The sequence below is a fragment of the Topomyia yanbarensis genome, chromosome 2 (genome assembly GCF_030247195.1).
Source record: "Topomyia yanbarensis strain Yona2022 chromosome 2, ASM3024719v1, whole genome shotgun sequence".
NCBI lineage: Eukaryota > Metazoa > Arthropoda > Insecta > Diptera > Culicidae > Topomyia > Topomyia yanbarensis.
Genome location: NC_080671.1, coordinates 18,988,251 through 19,015,683, shown reverse-complemented (window position 1 = coordinate 19,015,683; position 27,433 = coordinate 18,988,251). Strand labels below are relative to the sequence as shown.

At 41.2% G+C, this 27,433-nt stretch overlaps 1 protein-coding gene across 2 annotated transcripts in view; it reads left to right on the top strand.

Annotated features, from left to right (window-relative positions):
* LOC131683094 (TGF-beta receptor type-1) overlaps positions 1–27,433 on the top strand; it is a 179,702-nt gene that overhangs the window by 132,749 nt on the left and 19,520 nt on the right. For both annotated transcript variants that reach the window (XM_058964912.1, XM_058964911.1), the window contains exons 5-7: positions 16,684–16,920; positions 17,043–17,276; positions 17,445–17,968. In XM_058964912.1, coding sequence (XP_058820895.1) covers positions 16,684–16,920; positions 17,043–17,276; positions 17,445–17,968 — 995 coding nt within the window. The remainder of the gene's footprint in view (positions 1–16,683; positions 16,921–17,042; positions 17,277–17,444; positions 17,969–27,433) is intronic.

Here is a 27,433-nt window from a genome sequence, read left to right as displayed (position 1 = left end):
TCTTTTCTCCTCTATTTAAAATCAACAGCTGTGCTTTCCGAATGGAATTCAACAACAATTACTATATAAAAATTATTTTACAATATGGTTTTTATTGCTTGTACATTGTTCGACGCAGAGTTCTTTCAGTAGGTTATTAATAAAACTTCAGTTACCAATAAATTCTACCGTCCCATGAAACAATGATGCAGCGTTTTAAGGTGTGAGGCCATCTTGGGTCTTGCAAAAATAGGTAAATTTTGGGTTTTTTCGAATAATGGTCAAAGTTGTCGAATGCTTTAACCCCTTCATGCCTTTGTTGTCTGTAAACAACAACGTGTTTAAACAACCCGAACTTTTAATTTAAGCAAGTTTTGTTCACAAAACAAATATGACTAATAAATGTTACTATTCTCTTTCATTTGCGCACTAAAGGTTAAAAGGTTTACAACTGACGTTATTGCAATTAGTCTGATTCAAATCCAATGGAGCAGTGCTGTTAGGGACAGTTTCCGTTGATGGCGAAAAATTAAATTTTACAATAATGTTGAAAATTAATAGGACCTATCAATTTAGACTGTCTTGGACTACGTTTTTCACGCAATTGGACTTTTGTAAACATTCTAGGTGATATGTATTGAACATTGGAAACTAAAAATTGATCAGCTTCTAGCACTGCGAGAGAACCACCTATCTTCATGAAAAAAGATTTTTCATGTTTCTTGCCTCCACCGTTTCAAGGAATAATAATTTTGAAATCCCACATGCACTAGAAAAAATTTTGGGCACGAAAGGATTAATCAATCACCTGATAATGTATTTTAAAAAGGCACAAGCTAAACTTTGTTTCATTTGTAATAAGTGAATCGCAAATTAAATTGCGGCTACCACGGTAGAACACAATCGCGAATGACTTTACGCTGACCCGTCTCAGACTTGCACTACACGAAGTGGAACATTTGATCAAGATGAAAATGGAACTTGTGCTTACAGAAGTGTCACAAATACTACTAACGTTAATCTCATTAGCCAAGGCAGAAATCTTCGTTGCTAAGAACAGCATGCAACACGACGTCGCATATGAAAGCATCAAATCAATATCCCCGTGTATATGGACAATGATCTGACGGTAATTCGCCTACACGATTTGGCACAACGCACTAGCACAGATTATATTAAAAGATTCATGTTGAAATGTGGAGCAGTGGAATCCATCACAAAGGACACTTGAAGAAACTCTTTCCCTGGAATTCTGAATGGTGTTCGAGTAGTCCGAATGCGGCTGAACCAACATAAACCTTCTTACTTAACTTTCGATGTTAAGATGTTAACTGCATCTAAAGAACGCTATGCACAGACCTTGGGCAGACTCCAACGTGTCCGTTCTGTAATTAGACACAACACGGTAAGCCATGCGAAATTCATCTAGTACAAACAATACTAACAAACAGCTTTCGATATCTGCTGATAAACCACAGACATCCGGTCAAAAGATAAAAGCCTTATAAACAATATTTCACGGTAACATATCTAGGCAGGCAATAAATAAAAATCAAGACGGCTACACTAAAACCACTTGAAAACATCAAAAGCACCAAACATCTAACAGCTAAAATCAAAGCTGCTCTAGCGACGACAATATGGACGCAAACACGAGCAAGGGAGAAAGCAGACGGACCGATCAACAGGCAGTAGAAGGCTTACCTGACCATGACACGCCACCGAGAATGAAAATCAGAGATTCTAATTTTAATCTCTATTTTGTATTGATATCGTAACTGACGAAAAACAACCATATCGTGACTCATGTAAAGTGTATGTAGAGTCGACGGATCAGGAACTGGTTTAGTAAATGACGTTGGATCTCGATAATTACAACTCTTTCTCCACTGAAGTATGTAAGTAATGAAAATTATCTTGCAGACTTTTACACTTGTGTCAGCAGTTCATTATACCCCCTCAAAGTAAGCCGGAATGTAATTGACTGGATAACGACTCGGAATCGTTTGTTTCATTTGACACGGGATTTCGGCGGCTTTCATTATTATTTTTACCACTATTAACTAGATGTAATTTAAGAAGTGCAAGATGACAACTAAGGCACAATGCGATGAAATCCGGAGCCCGATAGTAATAACGTTTAAGCACTTCTTGCGATTTTACTATCGAAGTTATAGTTTTGAGTTTTGAAAGTCGATTGTCAATATGCAGCAAACTATGTTTGCCTAACACTTTCGTCAGTTGTAAATGTGCTGAGTAATCATACTTATTCGCAAATGCGTTACTATTGATATGGATAAGGGAGCGTCTAGCCTATTATGAATTTTCGTCATAGTTGCTGTATTGACTCAATACAGTTGGTCTTAAAACGGGTATAATAGATACCTTGTGTAATCGACTGATGTCCCGTGTTATACCGAACTACTTCACCCCAAGAATTATGTTCTTTTTATCTAACACATGGTAACTGTGTCTGATTTCGATTTTGAATCCGGGTTAAGGTAGATTCGCTTTAATCAGTTATTTTTATGTGGCTTTTGGGAACATTGAAGCGAACCTACTCAGATCCGATTCTACGAATGATCTATGCTGTCTCTCATGATGTGGTTTATTATGATCAATTCGTTTTCTAGATACTGTTATGTTACATAATGTAGCGAGAATAAGTGGTAAGCTTATTTCATATAAATCCACAAGAGTGTGACGGGTTTTCTGTACTGTGTCAATTTGAAATAATTTTATTAGAATACAAATTAGTGTTAATGTGCCAAAATTCAACACAATTTTATTTTTTCAAAACAATGGATCATCCCCAGTTTCTGCGAAGTGTTCAACAGTCAGAAATTATGCACGCGATTCGGACACTCGTTCGTTGGTTGATTCGATAGTTCTTTTTTTGCCTATACGTATATGTTAATGCCAGCTGTGCGGCTGGCTGTCGTCAGTGTCTGATATCAGAAATTGTCTTACTTTTGTTTCCAGTCGCCGGTCAGTTTATTTATTTTTCACCATAGGCCTTCGGAGCTCGCGGATTCAAAAAAAAAACGCGAAGGCTTCGTGTTTCCCGCTTGTCAACTGATCCGTTGAATAACGCGCAGACACTCGTCGGTTCACACAAAACTCTATTAGAGCGTTATCAGCACTGGAAATGAGACTGACTTCAGTTTTAGCGAGGATAAATTGAAGGAGGCATGGTCTGGTTTCTTCGTAGTTTAGTTATTATTTTGTTTTGGTATTGGTTTCTCAAGAATGTTAAATTACGAGTTATTTGTTGTTGTTGTTCGGATCTCCATCCGGTGACAAGGTAATCCCAACCAAGTGGCCGGGTGCGTGAGATTACTTTTATGACTCACTAACTGCATCAGCATCAAGGCATGGTACGCATTTATCTTTGCGGTGCGATTATATCAAGTTTCGATCCACAAATCGTATAATTTAATTTCATTGCCTTGCGCAATGTCGTGGCCTAGATGTCAACGCCGTTGTATCACTAAATAATGGATCAATAACGTTCATGATCAGTAGCACCGAGTGCAGTTTATTCACCGAAGCCATTCAATTCCATTCATCGATATCATTTCATGGATCGTAAAGTAAATCTGTAAACCATAAATGCGATAATTTCATCATCACGAGCCACTATGTACACTTGTAGATGCATTGAACGGCGCATTCTGAACCCACCGGACAATCCAATCTGGTGCCGGGAAAAATCTGCTGGGTCTGTAGATCCTGCCCACCATGCGTACCACACGATGGGATGCTGCGACACCAACTTCTGTAACACGGCAATCGTCTTTCCGGATTCGGCCGCTACCTCTCTCGCAGCACCGTCTTCCCTGGTATTCTTCGGGACAACGATCGATGACATAAAACGTAAGATTTACAGCTCAAACCACTCAAAAAAGTACCATGCGTCTGCATTTGTCTCTCCTTCTGTTCGGCGTGTTACATCCTAGAAGATCACGCAGAGCATACCGGGTGGAGACAATTTCCGGGTGGGAAGTTTAGAATAGATTAGTAATTGTGTGTCATTATGTGATCTTTCTAGGACACAATCTTGTGTCAACCATGTTCGTGGGCCGTTTACTGGTTGTCGGGACTCGATTTCGAATCTAAGTACTGTGTTTTGTGAGCGTACTTTGTCTCTCGTTGAATATAAAATTGAAACAGCACAAATTAACCAACCTTTTAGTCGAAAAAAAACCAAACTCAACCGAATCAAAATAATAAATGTTGTCATAAAAGTCAACGGGTAAAAGTGTTTTCGTTTCGTCTTATTTGGCGTGATAATGCTGTCGTCATCAACTGTCGTCCCTCGTTGGGGAAATCATCATCTGGGGATAACAGTATGTTTAAGCTTTGTCCGTGTGTATTCATTTTTTGTGCGAGTAAGGTGTGTTTTAGTTGTCGATTATACAGCTAGATTCCCCGAAGAGCCCGTAAGGGACTCGTTTCGGTAATCTTTGGTCACATATCAACAAATATCGACTGTAGCACGAGATTACGGTTCACTTTCACCGGTTGGGGTGAGTAATTTAAGGTCAAACTTTTTATTGATTTTTTTTCTAATATAGTGATGTAATTCTTCAGAGTATATCAAGTACTCACAATAAATAAAATAACAGATCAAATCTGACAATAAAAAGTACCACCGAAGCGATAGCGAAGACAAACATCAACCATTATCACCGAGTCCTCCTTGAACCAAATCATTGCCCTATTATCACATCATTAATCTCACTTTCCGAAATCGTCCTCATCCGTAAAATCCACACACAAACCTCCCGGTGAGGCACGGAAACATCAATCTTTCCTCGGAATTTACTGCTCGGCTGCAGACTGTCCCGAGGCTTGTTGTTTTGTGTCCTGCTCGCTGTGACCTCGTCAATTATGGGACTCGAATCATGCCGGAATCCTTACCGGATCAGACTTATGCTGTGGCTCCGCTTTGAGCTCATTTCGGTGTCAAGCTCGAATCCTTATTCTAGCCTATCAGACGGACCGAACGGAATCTGGAACAAATCTGTGCGGTCTGATAACAAGTGGTGGGACATTACAACTGTCGCTCAATCGTTGGCACGTGACGGTTTTCGTTGATGCTGTTCAGGGTTATTTTTTTTCTCTTATGTGGTTTATAATGTCGTATTCATTTGTCTAAGAGTTGATTGGTGGAAGGTGAACCGGTTGGGGGATGCGTCTTTTTCGGAAGGTTATCAGCCGTTGGAACGTGCTTCGTAATATGTGAAGGGGATGCGAAAGATAGTATTTTTGGTAATTTAGATTCTGTGATTCTGTAATTAAATATGTCGAATAGAAATTTCCTTAAAGTTGAGAAAATAATATCCCATGGTTTTTCCGCGAATCTACATTACAAAAGGACTGTAACGAAAATATGTTATCCAACATTAAGTTTTATTCAAACAAACGGTTGATCCTTTATCGTACCGTCATCGGGGGTTACTTTACGCCAAAAATAGAACGTTTTGTACATTAAACACAAGAACTATGATCACACCACTTCAAATTTGAAACTGTTTGATGTTTTACACATGGTAGAAGTACCGTAAACCGGGGTGACTTTGATCCTCGGGGTGACTTTGATCACTCGAAACTTTTTTCGTAGATCGCTTATTAAACCAGAATAGTCTACCGAACCATTTTAATTTGAAATGATTTTTACTCTAAACTTATTAAATACTGATTTTTTATACTTTTTGAGTATATTGTTGTACTACAAAAGAAACGAAATTTGACTTTACCAATTTTTTATAAAACAAATAAATCTCAGATTTGAGCAAGAGTAATAAATTGCAAGCGAATTTTTATTTTCCTTTAGAGTGAGATGTTCCAAATTTACTTTTAAGAGTATGCTTATTTTAAATACAATTTCTTGTGAAACTAGTTGGTGATAATTTCATTTTTTTCATGTTTAAAGTCGCAACATTTTTTTATTGTTCAATATTCCAACATGTTAAAATGAATGAAACTTTTTGTACATGGATAAAGAACTGAAATAAAACTATTTTAGCAGTTTTAAAGGTTTTCTGAATCTTTTATTCTAATTGGACACAAATTGTACGAATTTTTGTTACTCGAATTTTACAGTATATTGAAATGCTTTGTATAATACCAATTAACATCTATTTAACAATGAGTATCTTTCCAGAGAGAGTTTAAACAAACATTTGAATGAAAATCATTGACATCAATAACTTAATGTGGGTAAACATGTAGGTTATCAAAGTCACCCCGGAATACGAAAACGAACTTCAACTTGAAATTATTTTTTGGAAAAATAGCTGCAAGCGGCCAATTTTAGGTTAAAACCATCCAAGCTTGTTCTCCATACATCAGTACATAGTTTAAAAATATTAAACTTGAAATATGTTTTACGTCCAAAATATGTAATGATTACTTCGAAAAGTGATCAATGTCACCCCGGTTTACGGTACCAGTGAAAAGAACTTTTGGAAAAACAAGACTAACCATGAGATTTAAAGAACTAAAAATAGGCGTAAAGTCGCCCCCACAGGAAGTTTTTTTCCAAAATGATACTAACTTCTTGATTTATTGTTATGGATTAAGCTCGTTATTTATGTGTGCAAATGAATGTCGTGTTCGTGAAAATATAAAGGTTTGTTCAAAAACTGCGTACCACGCATCCAATAACCTTGTTTTGGAGAGTCAATAAGTCTTACAATGAAAAACAGCAAACTGAGAAAAACGCTCTTCATGGTATACTTTTTCATTCAGTCTTATGAATTGTTTTAGTGTTTTTCTAAAATTAGTTTTAATTGTGTTCCGGTGTGCAAAGGCTTTTCCAACAGAAACGCGAATAGTAGTGTTATATTTAATGGTCAGGTCAGTTCATGCATCTTTTATGAGATATCCATTTCCAATATACTGAGTTTCTTTTTTTTTTTTTTTTCTTTTTTTCCTTTTTTATTTCGACTATGTTAGTCACATTTTCTTTTTTTTACATTTTAACGAAATTCAATTAGCTAGAGATTACTGGGTAGGGAAAGTTATGAAAATTAGAACCATAGTACTCAAGTGAGAGCAAGGATGTGAAGTATACAGATCGGAAAACTAGAAGTGGCAGGGTCTTTAGAACAGGTTTAATATCTTACGGGCTTAACTTTTGCCTTCTTCTGATGAGGGTCGATCTTAGGCAGCATAACTACGAATCTCTCGTGTTCACCAGCATGTCTCTTGGCATAGACAGACTTGTCCATCTTTACCGTGAGAACCGATTTGAGTACTATGGCTAATCTCTAGCTACTTGAATGTCGTTAAAGTGTAACAAAGAGGATCTTTTTGTTTTGTTTGCAAGGTTTTAACCATGAAGTCATTCGCCTACACTGTAGAACTATTCCCCGCTGCTCTTTCTGTCATTCCACAACAAATTGCTTCAAAACACATAGTTCAAATACTTCTAGACACGATAGTGATTTTACATGTTTGCTCTATTGCTACTACATTACTCAACTTGCGAATTATCGATTACTGTTATTTTTCAAACTAGTACGCTAATTAATCTGCTTTGAATTAGAATCCCAAAATAAGCATTAATTTTAGATCAAATATAAAGATTTATATTTTATGTTTCAGTTTCATCGCATACTACGATTACTTGCAAGCATTTTCTTAAACCTATATCCAATTTTTATATATGTGTTGAATCAGCGAATAATACTATGTTTGGCTTTTGTAAAAATATAACTTTAAATTTGAACAAGAAGCTCAAGTATCATTCTTTAATTTTGGCGTAAAGTATCCCCCGTGGTTTAAAGTAACCCCCGATGACGGTACGAGATTGAATTCAAACATTGTGAAAACCAGATGAAATCAATCCTCCTCGAATTTTCGAATTTTTAATCGAACAGTTTTTACCAACTATGTAACCTCCACAATATGGATACTTTCGGAATGGGCGACTTTAGTTTGGATAAATTTACTGTAACATTAGCAATATGGATATTTTCAGGGGTTTTTTTATATTCAATTTGTTTATTTGATAAGGCAGGTTTGCGTTAGCTTAAAGGTGCCAATCTTGGTTTGTTTTACATTTCAAATTACTTAAAACTAGGGGATTACATATTGATTTTTTTTTAAATTAAACTAAGGAGAAATTATGGCTATATATATATATATATATATATATATATATATATATATATATATATATATATATATATATATATATATATATATATATATATATATATATATATATATATATATATATATATATATATATATATATATATATATATATATATATATATATATATATATATATATATATATATATATATATATATATATATATATATATATATATATATATATATATATATATATATATATATATATATATATATATATATATATATATATATATATATATATATATATATATATATATATATATATATATATATATATATATATATATATATACATAAGTCCATAAGCCGAGACCGGGCGAAACTGTACTCGGTGCACGCCCAGACAATGTGCTCGATATCGTGATAGCCGTCGCCACGAGTGAGATACCACTTTCCACGAGCCCAATACGCCGGAGATGTGCATCCAGCGTATAATGGTTTGCCATGAGTCGGGACATCACACGAATGAAGTCACGACCCACATCCATCCCCTTGAACCAAGGTTTCGTCGATACCTTAGGGACTATCGAATGTAGCCACCTAGCTCCCCATTGCTCCTCGAGGTTTGCCAACTTTCGAGGGTTCTCATTACCCGGAATGGAGCAATGAGAAGGGACCCACACCAAGGTAATCTGGAAAGATTTGTCAGATAAAGCACTCAGTAGCTCCCGTATTTTCCCCAAAAAATACGAGGAGTTCTTTCCATGTTTCATTGAGCGAATAGCGTCGATAGAACTCAGACTATCCGAGACAATGAAGTAATGGTCTGCGGGTAATGTGTCGATGACTCCAAGGGTATACTGCAGCTAGTTCTGCGGCGTAAACTGAAGCGGGGTCTCTGAGTTTGTAGGAGACGGTGAACTTTTGATTGAAAATACCGAAGCCAGTGGACCCTTCGTGGTTTGATGCGTCAGTTAAAAACATCTTAGAACACTCGACTTCTCGGAATTTATTATAAAAAATGTTTGGAACCACTTGTGGGCGTATGCGGTCTGGAATTCCACTAATCTCGTCTTTCATGGATGTGTCGAAGAAAACAGTAGATTCAGAAGTATTTATGAAATGCACACGGTTGGGATTTTAAGAAGAAGGATTAATATTTTGCGCCATGTGGTCAAAGTACAGTGACATAAAACGGGTCTGAGAATTGAACTCAACAAGCCTTTCGAAATTTTCAATCACCACCGGGTTCAATATATAGCATCGAATGAGCAATCGATATGAGAGTTCCCAAAATCGATTTTTCAACGGGAGAACGCCCGACAGCACTTCGATACTCATCGTATGGGTCAACTGCATGCACCCTAAGGCGATACGCAAACAACGATACTGAATTCTTTCGAGTTTGATGAAATGTATGTTCGCGGCGGAACGAAAGCAGAAGCATCCGTATTCCATTACCGACAGTATCGTTGTTTGATACAACCTAATTAGGTCTCCTGGGTGGGCACCCCACCATGTTCCGGTTATTGTACGAAGAAAGTTGATCCTTTGCTGGCATTTCTGTTTCAGATACCGAATATGGCATCCCCAAGTACCTTTCGAGTCGAACCGGACCCCTGGATATTTTACAGTGAAGACCTGAGCGATAGTTTGACCCATTTATAGAAGCTGTAGTTGTGCTGGTTCACGCTTCCTAGAAAATACAACTAGCTCAGTTTTCTCCGTGGAGAATTCGATACCCAGCTTAATAGCCCAAGCAGACAAATTGTCCAAGGTATTCTACAGCTTTGGGTCCCGTAGATCGACAGCTTTGGGTCCCGTAACAGACACCACGCCATCGTCTGCAAATTGCCTTAACGTGCAGGAATTGTCAAGACATTCATCAATGTCGTTGACATAGAAATTGTATAAAAGGAGGCTTAGACATGAGCCCTGGTGAAGGCCCATGTAGCTAAATCGTGATCTCGATAAGTCACCATGCAAAAAATGAATGTGCTTTTCCGACAACAGGTTTAGTAAAAAGTTGTTTAAAGTCGCTGAAAGACCATGCTGGTGCAGCTTCTCTGAAAGAATGTTGATCGTAACTGAATCAAAAGCCCCCTTAATATCTAGGAACACTGATGCCATCTGCTCTTTGCTAGCATAGGACATTTGAATTTTTGTTGAGATCAACGCAAGACAATCGTTCGTCCCTTTGCCTTTGCGGAAGCCAAATTGTGTATCTGACAGTAAGCCATTTGCTTCGACCCAATTGTCGAAGCGGGATAGGATCATTTTCTTGAACTACTTCCGAATACAGGATAGCATTGCGATGAGTCGATACGAATTGTGGTCGGAGTTCACTCGATTCAATGGAAGCGGAACGAACGATATGGCGAAAGCAAGTCAATTTATTCTGTGATCACTCACACCACTCATGTAGGATTCTTCTTACGAATACCAAAGCGACATCTTAGCCAAACCTGTATATACTACACTGATGTCGGCTGGCATGAATGGCTGGCGTCCAAAGGGGGCTAACCCTCATCTTGCATTTTTTTACAGGAAATGGGAAAAAACTTCTGCCTTTCCAAAAATAACATTCTTTTTATTGTTAAAATACACGATTTTTTCATTGAGCCATGTTGTCTAGAAAAAATAAGATCATTATATGAACTATCTTTCAATTCACGAGCATTTTCGTAGTTCTAGGGGGTAATCCTGGGGTATCTAGCGTACAAAAGCGGGTAATCCATAATGTACACGTCTTTTCCTTATCTTTCGTTTTGGAGTTATGGTGTATTTGGTATAGTTGTTGCAAGGCATCTACCGCTTTATTTGATCACTTCATATTAGTTCTGAATTGAGTCGCCAGGGCGAACTGTTATCAACTTTTTAATGGAACGAGATAGAAAGATGGTGCCCACGACAAAGTTATATGTTATGTAATTATAAGTATATCTTCAGAAGATACTAACTTTGTAGGTCCTACAGGTTTTGAAATATGGCGCATTTTTGAAAACATAATCTGTAAGGAGAATGTTTTACCGAAACATGCTCTATCTCGAAGCAAACATGATCTACAAAGTTGGCAGCTTCGGAAGATATATTTAAAATGATAGGACCTATTTTTCTCGAAGACACCACATCTTTCATCTAGCTTTATTTAAAAATTGATAACAGGGCCGCCCTAGCAACTGAATTCCGAACTAGTATGATTCAACCAAATGAAGCACTAGGCAGAGATACCAGATTTGAAGATTTGTCTTCTCGTTAGCCCCCCCCCCCCCCCCCTATGAATCTTTCCCGCCTTTTCTTTCTTCAGGAAGGAAAAGCTTTCACAGCTTTGTTTCAGGAACCGTATTTACGTAAAGCAAACTTCAATGTTGGATTGCTACTTAAGATACGAATGCAGAGCTTTCAACAAAACTGACATGACAAATCCATGTGAAACGCCTCGTGCGGATAGTGATTATTTCCGACCTTACAACTTTCGATGACTCTTGATGACATATTTGCCGCATCATGAATCATCACCTACTGATAATTTCAAAGGGGTTGTAGCATATTGTGATGGAAGTGGGTTTCCACTCATAATTGGTAGTGATGCAAATGCCCGCCACATAATTTGGGGCAGCTCAGATATCAATTTAAGAGACACTGAATTGAAGGAATATATAAGCAGTACAAATCTGCATATACTGGATAGAGGAAACATTTGCAAGGTCTGACAGGCAACAGGTGTTAGATGTAACTCTCTGCTCTGATAGTATTGTGCATGAGTTGCAAACTGGCAGGTACGAACGAGTTTGATCCGTCATTATTTGATTATTTAAACGTCTTCCGTTACATGTCATAATCGCAAATCTACGAATTGGAACCTCTTCGAAGAGCGCATGGCGACTAGGTTCACGGGTATTTCCAACGATTGAAATTCTAAGTGACATACCTCTTCGAAGAGCGCATGGCGACTAGGTTCACGGGTATTTCCAACGATTGAAATTCTAAGTGACATAGATGAAGTCATGGATAACTTATAATAGCAACAAACAAGAAGCTTATTCGCTCCGAGTTTTGCATGCTTCTAGACGAATCCCCTGGTGAGATGCCGAAATTGCTAGACTCAGCAAGTTATTTGGATACTCATCTGATGAAGATGAAGACGGATCACCGAGGACTGCCACTACGTTCTTTTCAGGTAGCTCTAATTCTTGGACATGTCCTTGAAGCGTTATGACAACCGAATCTGTCAAATGGGCGCTTTAAAGTTTTGATCCATCTAAGTCTACGAGGAATAGGATTAAGCACAAAATTCGTTCTTGGGATGCATCAAAACATGTAAACCATTGGAGTAGCTTGCAAACTTGCTTCCAAAAAAAACCTTTCTCTGTCATATGTGAGTTCGAAAATGCCAAAGCGCCTGTTGCATTTTTCCAAACACAATTGCAGTATTCTAGTCATGTTACCGACTGGACATTATAAACTCAATTATCACATGGATACTATTCAGGGTGCTGAGCATTTTTCTAATGATCTTTGTAAATCCGATTACGGAACCTCATATCATTTGATATGTGTCTGCTCTGCAGTAATGCAATTGCTTATCCGAATTGGTGATTCTCCGTACATAGATGAACCATTGTACAGGGAGCTAAACCTAAAGAATATTTTTGTTGCTAGCCCAGTGTGGTTTTATCAGTAGGGTTCGGGAGTGAAGAAACCAGGCAGTTTACTGTTTTGTGTTGTGATTGTATTGTGGTGTGGCTGCTTCTCACCACAGTCGGTCTGAGTTCAATTAGAGTCGATCTCGTTGTAGTTCTCTGAGGTGAAATATTTCAGGGAACGTCTTTCTTCAGAAAGAAAGTAAAACCATTGGTCCCGGTCCATGTGGTGATGGGTCAATATCTAGGGTTCAGATAGTAGAGCCTCTCTGACATCGGCGATAGGCACTGCGGACAGAGGCCGACGGCAATTAAATCAGAATTAAAAATAAATTGAATCTTGTCGCCTTTTTTTATTTATTATGTATAACGCCTCTAGTTGCGGTACCGAGAAGCGATTGATAGCGTTTTGATCCGGAAGGCACGTCTTCGAAAAAAATGCAAACGCTCGATCGCGCAAAACAAATCGAATGTAGAAAGTGAATATATTACCGGGAATCATCAATAAAGATTGATGGGTCGGTTTAAAAGAATCGTTCAACCACCGGGCGTGGATTGGTTGAAAGATTCACCGTAGCGAACAGGACAGTTAAGTGGATCTGTGGGTGAGAAGGTTTTCAGTCGTAGCATGTCAGCTATTTGCTATCTCAACCGAATGAAGGGCCGAAACCTGGTTGCAAAAAAACTGTGCCAGGGCACATACGTTAAACGGAATTTTGGAACACAATCCTGGTTCAAAAGCTTGCCATTGCGAAAAATTTGCAGATATATTTTCTCGCAAGTTGGTGATTTGGCAAGGTATGTGTAGTTGTGGAAGGAGAACCAAGGAGCACCACCCAGACATTTGCCATTCAGTTGCATATTCTTGTGAAGTTCTGACCCAACTTTATCAGTCGCCATTCCAGCTATCAATCCTCTAGGGTCGGGCATAGCTAGGGTTGCCACCCCTCCGGGTTTGACCCGGAGCCTCCGGTTTTCAGGAGCGATCTCCGGGCCTCCGGATTTTACATCAATTTCTCCGGGTTTGGTTGAAAAATTGATGATTTAAGCTTTTTTGAATTTAATTGATTCTTTTCTAAATGTTTCAAAAGTGTATGGTGCATGTACTATTTTTCTGGTTCAAACGGGTCCACCAAATCGCAAAACAACGAAAATGAAAAACAAATCAATTTTTTACAGCTTAAGGAAAATAATATTTCGCTATATGTTGCAATTAAAATTTTGCGTACATTGAGTCGCTCAAAAGTTTTTTTCCTGCAATTTTACGAAATCACTTCGTTGTTGGTGGTGCCTATCTGCAGCTGAATCAAGGGATGGCGGGTTTGTTCTAATCTGAATGGCTAAATAAAACGAGTGCTTCCGGTGTTGTTGTTGCTCTTGCAGTGACCCCCAACTGTTGGCTATGGGGGTGAATTTTGCCCCCTTGCTGGAACGTCTGATGACGAATTACCGAGACCACAAAGTACTTCTCCTTCTTCTGTTAGTTGTGGATCAGAGGAATGCTCGTTCGACTTATCCTCCGCAGCGAGAATGGCTGGTGCTTTTGTATTATTTGCACTTAGCCGGAGAAGAGAAACTGTACACTAATAAAACCGACAAAACCGTGAATCAACTTGAGAAATTTACAGCTTTATTTTGACGATATAGACGAGATCACTCTATAGGTGATTGTGAGGTAGTTTTGATAATTTTCCAATCAACCAGGATTAAATTTCATGACAAATTACAGAAGGAATGAAAAAGTATATACACTTAGGTTTTTTACGCGATAGAACAAAATCCATAGTGAATATTTTTTGGAACGCGTGCCCTATCGCCTCGTGTACAGATAGCTTAAAGTCTAAAATATCGTGCAATCGCTTTGATTCTACTTTTTGTTGGCTTTGGTTTAAATTCCTCCACCCTCAGGTCAGTAAAAATCTCCGGGTCAACGTCTCTCCCGAGGTGGCAACCCTAGGCATAGCGTAGTTGATAAATGGATTGCCTTGTATGTAGCTCATCTGGGTTTGATTCCCAACTCCACACATAAGGTCCGAATTTTTTTCAACGAGATTTTTGGAACCTGAGAAAAGAGGCTAATGACCTAAAGGTTAAAACATCTATAATCGAAATGAAAAAAAATATCAACCCCCTAAATTGTCCAGATTTTCCTCACAACGAATAATTTTGGGGCTATTGCGTCATATTCGTGTCTGACACTTATGCCTACTGCGATCTGACTGTGATAGGAAATTAATTAAAGGCATTCCTATGTTTTTAGAATTGGACAAGGTTATATTTAGATAGTTGAGCTCTTTCGGGTCTATGTAAAAAAGAAGAATTTTAATCTTCATTTAATGACCTTATTATCAAGCAAAATTGAAGAAATGTGGCAACAAGATCTTTTCCCTGATTTCGTAGGGTTTTTAACGTGAGTGCAGATTGTTTCGTATTCGATAATTATTCGTTGAAAAAATTCGATAAAAAATAGCCATCTTCACCTAAAAGAGGTTATTTTTAATAATTTGACAAAACTGGACTCCCGTTTCGATTTTTTTCAACAATTTCTTCACAATGATTTAGTTGGAACCCTAAATCCTTGCCATCTTTTTATTTGTTCTGCTCCCAAGCCCAGCTCATTGGGAATTTTTTTTTGAAATCATAAGGCATTACAATAAAATTTTTTATTTCCAATTTTTTTTTTCAAAGTCCTTGGAACTAAATAAAATTTAAATTTGTTTTTAGCGGTTTTCGTTTGTTTTGACACTAGATGCTGATATTTCATGCTACATGTAGACATATATTCCGACAAAAAATATAATATAATAGCTAATATATAATTCCATGTAATATTGTGGACAGACTTTAGATTAAGTAGCATTGCACATTATCCCATTCCAACCAGACGGACGTTGGCAACTTCTGCCAAACTTCCAGCTCAAATGAATCGGAATAGAGGGTTGCGTTTAAGCCGCAATCCCGGCGTAAACCAATCAGGAATCCGCATAAAACTTTGGATGGTTTGAAAAATCTAGACTATTTTTTTAGAATGTCATATGAAAATGCATCATGAATCGGATTAACCACTTTAGAGATAAATACATTTTTCAACTTCCAGCATTCTTTATTGAGCCTTTTTGAAAGGTAGCCTATAAGCCGCACTGTCGCATCTACTATAAAGTGTACTTTACATTGTGCAAAAAATATGCGCATATTGCGCGGGATTGCTCATTACTGCTACACTTTATCGAATGCTACCAGTTTGCTTTCGTTGAGTATCCAGTATTTCACTATGCATGACAGTAATAAAAATAAATAGTTATTAAGCTTTGCATCCTTTCGAAGACGGGTGGATGGGTGCTTCCACTATTGCTGCACGGGCTCATTTTTTATTGATCGCTCCAACCTCTACTAAACATTGCATGTGAAATAGTAATGTAAAATAGCATATTTTTTCGTGTGTGTGCTTTTCAAGTTGTTTGTTTTTCGAGTTATATGTTGATATGTGCTTGTATTCTCATGCCCAGCGGAAGGAGGGTAGCGTCGATTGATGGGAAACTTTATTCCTGGTCTTGCTATGCTCCTCCCAGCTGGTTCGGTGGCTTCTGCTTCGGGGTGATGGTGGTCGTAATAACACTCGTGCATGATACTAATCCCTCCTATGTGCTTATGTTATGCTTGCTCTCTAAGTTTGCAGTTCATTTTATGCTTCACTAACTAGCGAAACAGGATTTGCGATTACTCGTCCTCTTCTCCAAACAAAGTCCTGATTTTTTCTCTTCTTTCACTGCATCCCAACGAACCATTGGGTTGCATAAACTTTGATTTATACAGCAGATTTTTTAATAAAACTTTTCTCTTTCAACTTTTTTTTGTTTGTACCTGGAAACTAATTTTCTTCCACGACACGTTACCTGGGCACCTCGTGGTTTGGGGATAATTGAAAATGCCGCATTCGAACACGACAGCCCACGAGGTTAAGGAGCTGGATAGTGTCCTGATGATCCTGCTAGCCGTTGGAGGTGTGATAACCTTTGCTGCCTGTGCCAGCCTGATGTTTGTCATGTTGCGCCGAAGAAAGCGAAACAGCGGTGCAAGGCAAATCCTTCCCGAGGACTCTATTTGCGGTGCGAGTTATCCTATTCTGAACGGACATCCGACAATTCAGGACTTTATCGAAATGACCACCTCCGGATCGGGTTCGGGTAAGTGGTTCAATGTTTTACCTGAATCTTTACAAGAATCTTATATTTTTTTTTAACAACCACACAACATAATTAATCACCTAACGTACCGTTATTAAATTTACCTTCCTTCTGCACGCTAGCCGGTTTGCCACTGCTGGTGCAAAGATCGATTGCCCGCCAGATCCAGCTGGTGGAGGTCATTGGCAAGGGTCGCTTCGGCGAGGTGTGGCTTGGCAAATGGCGCGGTGAGAATGTTGCCGTCAAAATTTTCTCCAGTCGGGAGGAGTGTTCCTGGTTCCGGGAGGCGGAAATCTACCAGACCATCATGCTGCGGCACGAGAACATACTCGGATTCATTGCCGCCGATAATAAAGGTGAGTGATTAGTAGGGGAACGGGTGTTTGAACAGCATAACTGCTTGTTCCCAGCACGCGTGTGGGCGATAGGGATTGGTTCGTGTGATAAACGGTCAGAAAATAAACAAGATTGTTAGAAGTGCTGTGGTAAGTGATAGACTCATCTTTTGTTTACTTACCCTCCAGACAACGGCACCTGGACTCAGTTGTGGCTCGTAACGGACTACCACGAGAATGGATCGCTGTTTGACTTCCTGACGGCTCGCTGCATTGACACAAAGACTATGGTTGAGATGGCGTACTCGATTGCAACGGGATTGGCACATCTGCATATGGATATTGTTGGAACTCAGGGAAAACTTGCCATCGCCCACAGGGATCTCAAGTCCAAAAATATACTGGTGAAATCCAACTTCTCCTGCTGCATTGGTGATCTTGGCCTGGCGGTCAGACACAATGTGGCCACCGATACGGTAGACATCCACTCCACACATCGGGTGGGCACGAAACGTTACATGGCTCCGGAAGTGCTGGATGAAACGATTAATGTGAACCAGTTTGATTCCTTCAAGCGCGCCGATGTGTACGCGTTTGGGCTAGTGCTGTGGGAGATTGCGCGACGGTGCAACGTTGGCGGCATCTACGACGAGTACCAGCTGCCTTTCTATGACGTGGTACAGCCCGATCCGACCATTGAGGAGATGAGAAAGGTGAGTTTTTGGGTGCATTACTTAATATTCTTTCGTGCAATTTTCTAAACTGTTTGTGTTACTTTTGAAGTTGGAACTATTACCAAAATGTACGTTTGAAAAAACAAAAGTTTTCGCAAATCGGTTGACAGATTTCGACGTTATAGCTCATAACCTATTTTAAGGTAATGTTCTGGCATCACTGGCAGTTGCACCGTCGCACCCGTGTTGAATTGACAGATGCTACAAAGTAACTGTCATGCTAACAAACGACTAAGGCTGTGAACCATTTGGCAATTTTTTTAACCTATAGTTAAAATTTGACAGTTCGAAAGTTATTTTCTCTTGAATGGAAAAATTTAACCGAGAGAGCGAACCATTTCAAAAATTGCAATATGGATAGCTATTTAGAATTGACAGCTGCGATGACCAAAAATTGGTAGAGGTGTGAACATTTGTCGATATTTTAAAATTAGTTTTTTTTTAAATTACATTAAGTATGTCAGCCACATCATGAAATAACCCAAACAAATCTTTACACAACACGTTATCGTTTCCATCTTTATCCCTTAATTTTGTATTGAAAAATATTGACAACCACAATTAGGTACAGAAAATGTTTCCACCTTTTTATTCTGCATTATGGGCAAAATTTTAATCTCCGAGCTGTCAAATTTAACTATCGCTCTGTCAATTTTAACCATGCTCCAAAGTAGGGTTATTTTGCAAATAACTTTCGAAGTGTCAGATTTTAACCAAAAGTTAAAAATTTCACCAAATGGTTCACAGACTAAGTGCATCGAGAATGTAGAACGATAGAACGGTCAGAGAAGTAAACAAACAGCATAAGAAAGAAAGCAGAATGAAAACCATTTCTAAGTTTCTATGGTAAAGTAATTAGTTTCTATGGTAAAGTAATTAGGAGTAGGAAATTTGAATTTGTGAGCAAGGAGATACATTATTTAGATTGCAGATTAACCTGCACAGTAAGAAAGGTGGATTTTCAAAAATCTTGTATTCGCCTGCCGTCCAAACAAAATCAAAATGTTCCTTTTCCTTCAAAGCACGAAAAGTGTCTGTATTGCAATCCGGTGACATCGATTGGGTCCAATGCGAAGAATGTCAGCACTGGGCTCATTTCTCGTACGTAGGTGTCAGCCAAGAGGTGGCGAACGTTATTTGGAGTTGTCCGCGATGCTCACCAGGCTACGGTTAAGAAGCGCGGTAAGAAGTCCGCCCTGAGTAGCCCTGGTTCGTGTGATAACCCGATCAGAATGAAATAACAAGATTATAACAGAACACAATTTTTGTAGCATATTGTGCTATAAATTAGGTCTCGTTAGTAGTTAAAATAACAGAAATTTATAACAAATAACAATGCGAGCTATAATTTTGAAATATTTCTGATATGTGTTTCTGATCGGGAAACGGTAGGGCCCGATCGAGGAGCTCTTAGACCTGACTGTTCCATCTTAGACCTGACTGAGTTGGAAGAGGAACATCTAGCGATGAAGATGGCCTTTGTAAAGCAGATAGAGCTGCGGAAATTAGATACAGAACACTAGAATAGGATTGTCATAGGTGTTCCCATTGTTTTCGCTTCGAAACATGTTGATCGAGAGACGGATGAAGCTAGAGTGGGGGATGCGTGAGAAGGAGTTACCAGCGCAGCGTGAAATGGAGCTACGGCAGCTAGAGCATGGAGCTGTCGGCGGTGCTTCTGCCTCAAAACCGGAACAGAAGGTGGAAGACTGGATGCTGGATTATCGCGGAGCCTATCCAAAGGTGCTGCTGGATAAGCCGGTCAATTCGATCGAAGTGACGAAGATGTGAGCGACAGTGAAGTTTCGGAGGTCCCGCCGAGTAGATGCAGTTGCAACAATCTTCAAAGGTGCGGAGAAGGAAACAGGCCGGGGTGTATCGTTGGTTGTATCACAAAAGATCAGCTAGCTGCTCGCAAAGCAGTCTCTCAGAACCTTCCCAAGTTTAAAGGGGAAGCAGAAGTTGTGCCGATGTTTATCAGCAGCTTTGAGTACACGACTGCAGCCTACGGGTTCTCAAACCTCGAGAATTTGAAGCGTTTGCAGGACTGTCTATAGGGTGACGAACTCGAGGCGGTCAGGAGTCAGCTAGTGCTGCCGGATTCTGCTGCGGATGTGATCAGGGATCTTCTAAATCTGTTCGGAAAACCGAAGAAGCTGCTCAGAACGTTGCTGTCGAAGGTGAGGTACGCGCCGTCACCGAGTGCAGATAGATTGGAGAGGTTTATCAGCTTCAGGATAACGGTGAAACAGTTATGCGACCATCTTGAAACGTCGGGACTCTGCGACCATCTAAACAATCCGATGCTGGTGCAGGAGATAGTTGACAAGTTTCCACCGAGCTACAAACTGAATCAGGTCCGATATAAGCGCGGGAAGGCGGACGGTCCGTTGCGAATGTTCACAAACTTCACAAATGACATCGTTTCGGATGTGTCGGAGGTGACGGAGTTCTCGACGTTGTCACTAAGCGAGCGCGAGCCTGCGCGGATGTGGCAAGGAAATTCCCGAAAGAAGGAGTTCGTCCATCTTCATGACGCGGACAGATTTCTGATGAAATTCGAAGAGAGACAGTAACTATGCCGTGCTGGATCTGTAAACGAACGGCCATCTCATTAGGTACTGTGAGGAGTTTAAGCGGATGAACATTGCCGTCAGCTTGAGAGAGGTTGAACGACAAAACCTTTGTTTGAACAACGCGGAAACAGTAGATGCACCTCGGATATTCGTTGCTTGATGCAAAATTTTCGTGGACGCCATCATCCTCGTTTGCATCGAGTGCGGGGTAAGGTGGCGTGTTCGCTAGTGATGAGTAGCACCGTTGAAGCAGCTGTCGACTCCGCGTCTAGAACTCCTGGCAACGGTTTTTGCGGCAAGGCTGGCACGAACGATCGTGGAGAATCACAACTTCACAATCAGTAGAGTGGTGTTCTGGATCAATGCAGAACTGGTGCAGTCGTGGATTTGGTCGGATCAGCGCCGCTACAATCAATTTGTCGGTTTTCGCATTGGCGAAATTCTTAGTTTGACTAAGCTGACAGATTGGCGCTGGGTTCCGACGAGATTGAATGTGGCGGATCTGGTAACCAAATGGGGTAAATGTCTGGAGATACACCCCAACAGCCCGTGTGTACGTAGGCAACACTTTTTGTACGACTGTGTGAAAGAGTGGCCGAATAGAGAATTACCTCGAGCTAATACTACGGAGGAACTTCGGGTTCGCTTGATGCTGCACGACGTGAAAGTTGCACAGGCTATCGTGGACGCCATTCGCTTTTCTAAGTGGACAGTGCTGGTGAGGACGATGGCGCGGAAGGGCAAAAGGCTGCCAATTGAGACGCAAAGAGCAACGAGCAGACAGAGAAGAGTACTACAACCGACAGCAGGTATGTCAGTACATATGGTGCCACAGCAAAGTGAGTACGAGAAGGTGGTACTGTGGCTGATGAAGATTCAAAAGTGTTTGTTCTGTTGGCGATTGGATTCCAGGTGTAGGATGTCAGCAAACTCGGTTGAAGACCGTTGAGCGGGTGATACTCGTGGATGTGAACACTGGAATTGCCGATGTTTTGCGCTGGAATGATCACGTTAAGTGTCCTATACAAATCCAGTGATTGGCAACCATTGTCTGTGGAGTTCATCGCCATCGACCGAGAAAAAAGACCAGGTAGATCGAACGATTGGGATTAGGGGATTGGAATTGCCATTACCTGTGCAATGTACAGGTGCGCATCGAGCAATTTCCCCCCGTCCGGGTTGCTCTACCTGGATAATAACACTCAGCCGACTCGTTGAGTTTGCGGTGGTGTCGGTAGTAGAGCGATTCTGGCCACGGGATGCACAACCTCTTGGCTGTTCGTAGCATAACCACACGGACGATGCCATCGGCTCCGGGATGATATCTAATAATTCGGACGAGAGGCCAATTGGTGAGCGGAATATCCTCCTTCACGATGACGACTCTGCCAACATCGACGGAGCCAGGCGGGTCGAAAACTTTTGTTGCACGGGACTGAAGTTGTTGCAGGTATTCCTGGTACCAGCGAGACCAAATTACCTGGAACCGTTTCTGGGTCAATTCCCCGTGGTTCGAGTGATTGTCAGGAGTATCCATCAGATCAACTTCCGGAACAGCTTAAAGATTACTCCCGACGAGAAATTGTCCTGACGTAGAGACCTCTAGATTGGACGGATCGTTCGGCATTGGAGTAAGCGAACGAGAATCTATCTGTGCCAGCAGTGTGCATATGTCCTCGTACGTTCATGTTGCCGATTGCCTTTACCAGATGAGTTTTCGCTGATTTCACCTGAGACCAAATTGTCTGGAACCATTTCTTGACCAATTCCCAGTGGTTCAAGCGATTGTCAAGAGTCTCTTTCAGATCAGCTTCCGCACAGCTTGGAGATTTCTCCCGGCGAGAAAATGTCCTGGTATAAGGACCTCGAGATCGGACGGATCGTCCGGCATTGGAGTCAGCGGGCGAGAACCTTTCTGTGTCAACAGTATGAGCATGTCTTCGTACGCAACGTTCATGTTGCCGATTGCCCTCAGCAGGTGAGTTTTCGCTGACTTCACTGCAGCCTCCCAAAGACCGCCGAAGTGCAGTGTTCGAGGTGGGATGAACTTCCAGCGAATTTCGTTTGCGGAGCACCAGTCGAAGATCTGATTTCGATCAAACTTCGAATGCACTCAACTTAGCATGCGGTAGATGCGATTGAGTGCATTCGAAGCATCATTGAAAGCGGTAGCGTTGTCAGAGTGCAACTCTACCACCTTTCATCTGCGGGCGACCAGACGATGGAGTGCAGCTAGGAACGCTGTAGTAGACAGATCGCTGACTAGCACGATGTGAACTGCCTTCGTAGAAAAGCAGACGAATATGGCCACGTACACCTTCGTTAGGCTACGGTTACAGAGGCAGACTTCAAAGAGAACAGTCCGCAACAGTCGACTCCGCAGACGGAAAATGGTCGGGTTGGAGATACTCTCAATGCCGAAAGATCCGCTGTGCTCTGTTGGACTAGTGTGGGCTTGCTACGGAAGTAAGTGTGGCAACGGTAAAAGACGGATTTCTCGAGATTTCTGCCGCCCAGAATCCAAAACTTCTACCGGAGATTGGCTAGCAGGAGTTGAGGGCCTGCATGCAGTAGCTTCAAATGATAAAAACTAGCAAAGACAACAGAGAGTGGATGCTTGGCAGAGAGGATTATCGGGTGTTTCTTCGCATCGGTCAGCTCGGCATTGCGAAGCCGGCCACCGACACTTACGGTGCCTTCGGGATCGACGAACGGGTTCAACCACTTCAGCGTGGAAGATCTTGCAACACGTTCGCCACTAGCGAGATCGGAAATCTCCTCAGCGAAGAGTTCACGCTGAGCGAGATGACAGAGCGAAAGTTCGGTGTGTTGGAGCTCTTGTGCGGTAAGCGGATGGACTGGGTGCGGGTTGATGCTCGGGATGACGAGTGGCTTGTACTTCTCCTTTTCCGAACGACGTCGCGAGGCTCGTTCGCAAAGCACATGCAAGTAGCGCTGAATGAACGCTGTCATTCGGCGCAGCTTGGAGAAATTGGAGTAGTAAACGAATAAATCTGTGCAGAAACTCAACTGTGTCGTGGTCATAGCGGCTAGTGGTATCTTGCGTTCTTCGGCGGACACTTCGTTCTGCTGCAGGTAACGTTAAATATGGCCAAAAATCCGGACACCTTGGTAGTCACGGTGTCCCAGTTCACAACAGTGTGCAGTTGAGGATGTCGGTAGGATTCAATCCTCAGGAAATGTCGTCTACATAGTTGTTGACTCCAGGAACGCGCTTCCAGTGGTTGAGATCGGTTGAAACCTGTATCTGCGAGACCCGGTTTGCGAGGAATGTCTTCCAACGACTTGGGTTACCGCGACGCCATTGGAGGACAGTTGTGGAATCTGTCCAGAAATTGACAGTTGCAGGAAACTGGCCCGAAACTGTGCCGTGTGCTTCGGTTCGGACGTAACAGCATGTCCCATACGCGCGCTCAGATGCATCACAGAAGAAGTGAAGCTGGATGCTGACGGCGTCGGGCATTGAAATGAAGCGGAATACGCAAACTTCACTTAACAGGCGGAGTGTCTTATGGAAGTTTCCATTCTTCGTGGAGTGTTGACGGGGACGGCATGTCCCATTCACATGCTTCGCCATTCTGCTTCAGAACCCAGAATCGCTGCATGAAGAGTTTCGCTTTGGTGATCATAGGACCCACGAGTCCGAGTGGATCGAAGATTTGGGCGATGTACGACAACACTTTGCGTTTCGTCAGGATGGATGCGGATTGCGGTAACTGAACCTTGAACCGGAGTATGTCCAACTTCGATTCCTAAATGAGGCCGCGCGTGGACACGGGCTGGTCATCCTGAAGATTGTGGAACGGTTGAGTTGCCAGATCATCAGGTGGTACATCCTCAAGTACTTCAGGAGAATTCGATGCCCATTTCTTGAGCGGTGATCCAGCGGAAGCTAGCAATACCGATGCTTCACAACGCAGGTTGATGGCGGATTCAAAGTTCGGTGCCCCAGAAAAAAAATCGTCGACGTAGAAGTCCTCCATAACTGGCCCACTCGCGATTGGATCGACTGGTATCTTGTACGGAGTACGAGTAACTAGGTAAGAAGCGCTTGCTGTTCCGTACGTTACTGTCTGCAGTTCATACGTAGTGATGGGTTCGTCGGGATCTGCACGCCAAAGAATTCGCTGAAATGGTTGATCATCAGGATTGAGGACCACACAGGGATGATGTGGGAGACAACAGTGAGCCTTCACGTCAAGCCTTCTCATGTGACCGAGCTGTAGGTATTTGTCCATGAGGCAATGATACGATTACTTGGTTGCAGGATCTCGTTGCAAACGGCGCTCTAGGCTATAAAAAACGGCGTCTTGCGGTGGCTCTGGAGGACCCCAGGAAAACTTCTGGATCTTCGAGGCGAGGACGACGTACTTTCCGGTCGAATCACGCTTGACTGTACTGGTGTACAACTCTTCACAATGGTGTGTGGGACCGCTTCTAACTCCCAAAACCATTAAAGTGCAGCTTCCAAATCTTCATTGGTAAAGGGCGAACACGAAATTATTGCGACACCGAAAATGTCATGCCAATTTTCTTATAATGTTTAAAATCAAACCAAAATTTTAGGGTAGTTTTATACATATATTTACTTCAAAAATCAAAAGAAAAGTTAATCGATGGAGCCTTGAGTGTAAAATTGAACGCATTTTCGCTTGATACCCTCCATCAAAGTCTTTACAGTGTCATCGGGTACCAGTTTCTCAGTTTTTTTTTCTGTTTTTTTTAATATGTGCTTCTCGTCTTTGACTGTCTTCTTGCTCTTCCGAAGTTCCCGCTTCATCATTGCCCAGTACTGCTCCACCGGGCGCAGCTCCGGACAGTTTGGCGGATTCATGTCCTTTGGAACAAAATGGACAGAATTGGCCTCATACCACTCCAGGACATTTTTAGATTAGTGGCATGATGCCAAATCTGGCCAAAATAGCGGAGCTTCGCCGTGCTGCTGCAAGAACGGCAAAAGGCGCTTCTCGAGGCACTCAGATTTGTAGATCTCGCCATTTACTGTGCCCTTTGTCACGAAAGGCTTACTCCTCAGTCCGCAAGAGCAGATGGCCTGCCAAATGAGATATTTGGAGGCGAACTTCGACATTTTCTTCTTCTTAAATTTGTCGTCCACATAGAACTTGCTCTTGCCGGTGAAAAACTCCAACCCCGGAATTTGCTTAAAATCGGCTTTTATATACGTTTCGTCGTCCATCACACAGCAGCCAAATTTTGTCAGCATCTTGAGTTATTTGAAAACGGCTGTCTCAGTCTTTTAGAGCAAAACGATGGTTGTTTACTGCCCGACGTTTCGGCCTTGTGGTGTTGGCCTTTTTCAAGGGAAACTATTTATTTAAAAAAGATCGTTAACAAAAAATATACATTTTGGAAAACATTGCAAACTCACTAGAAGTCTATAGTTTTTTGTTTGAATGTCGCTGTCCGATGATACGGTGTCTGGGAACTATTTTTTCATGCAATTTACTGTGATGTACGGTACAAATGAGAGTCAAAATTTTGAAATATTACTTTGTGTAGACTTACTATTGTATGCAAAATATAGGCTGAATTTGCATTGGATAAAGATGGATGTCACTACTGCACTACTATAACGATTGTTTTGAAAACCTATTTTGATGTGTAAAGCTTAATCGATACTATTTTGGTCCAAAGATACCAATTTTGGCTGACATTATTATGGTAAGTTTGATCGATATCGTGGTCAGATCACTTCCGTTCAACATCCCAGTTTTGCGTAAATTTGTCAACGACCTGATTTTAGCCCTACCACAAAACCAGATACAGCATAGGCTAAACATCTTCAACAGCTACAATGAAAACATCCAGTTCACCAAAGAGGAGGAATCAGAGGGTACACTACCATTTCTCGATACTCTACTGATACGAACCAAGATCGAACCATGAACACGCAGTGGTATTCGAAATTAATCGCATCAGGCCGCCTATTAAATTATCATTCGTTCCACCCAACATCCGTTAAAATAAATGTAGCCATCAATCTCATCAAACGCATCGTTACGCTCACCACAAACAAATCAGCAGATCAACAGAAACATCTCATATATCAACATCTCAAACAAAACGATTACCCCTCAGCGCTATTAAACTGGCTAATCAATAGATTCCATGCCAAGCATCCTAAACCGCAGCAACATCAGTCGATCACCCAACATACTAGCATACAATCAACTGAAACTCCGCCGGACCCAGCTCGAGCAACCAGCATCATTATCAACACAGATACCCTGCAAACCATATACAGATCGTTACCGCATATTCCGATTTTGAGCTAACACATCACATCAACTCTACAGCCAGACTTTTCAACAGTAAATTCGTCCACCGACCGATCAGAACCACCAAGAGCTTATTAAAATAGACCAAAGACCCCATAAATCCGCTACAGCAATCAAATGTCATTTACAGCATACCCTGTGATACATGTAGCATAGGTATGACGAAAAATCAGCTGAAAACCAGACTGAGTGGACATAGATCGAATATCAACAAATACACCAGTTTGGTTAACAACCCGTCATCACACGCAGTCGAAGAAATAGCATCACTAAGGGAAAAAACGATGCTCATCCAGCATACCGTCAACCTAGGACACAGCTTTGCTCTGGAGAGAACGAAATTCATTGATCGTACATTCCGATCTTCGGCTCTACCACTGCTAGAGATGTGTCATATTGCCAACACACCCAACACCGTAAATCATCGCACAGACGTACAGGGCCTCAACACAACTTACGCTGGTATCTTACATGCAGCTAAAACCATTACAGGCAATAGTAGATCGAAATCTAAAAGTTCTCCTAATGACACCAACACTGTAACAACA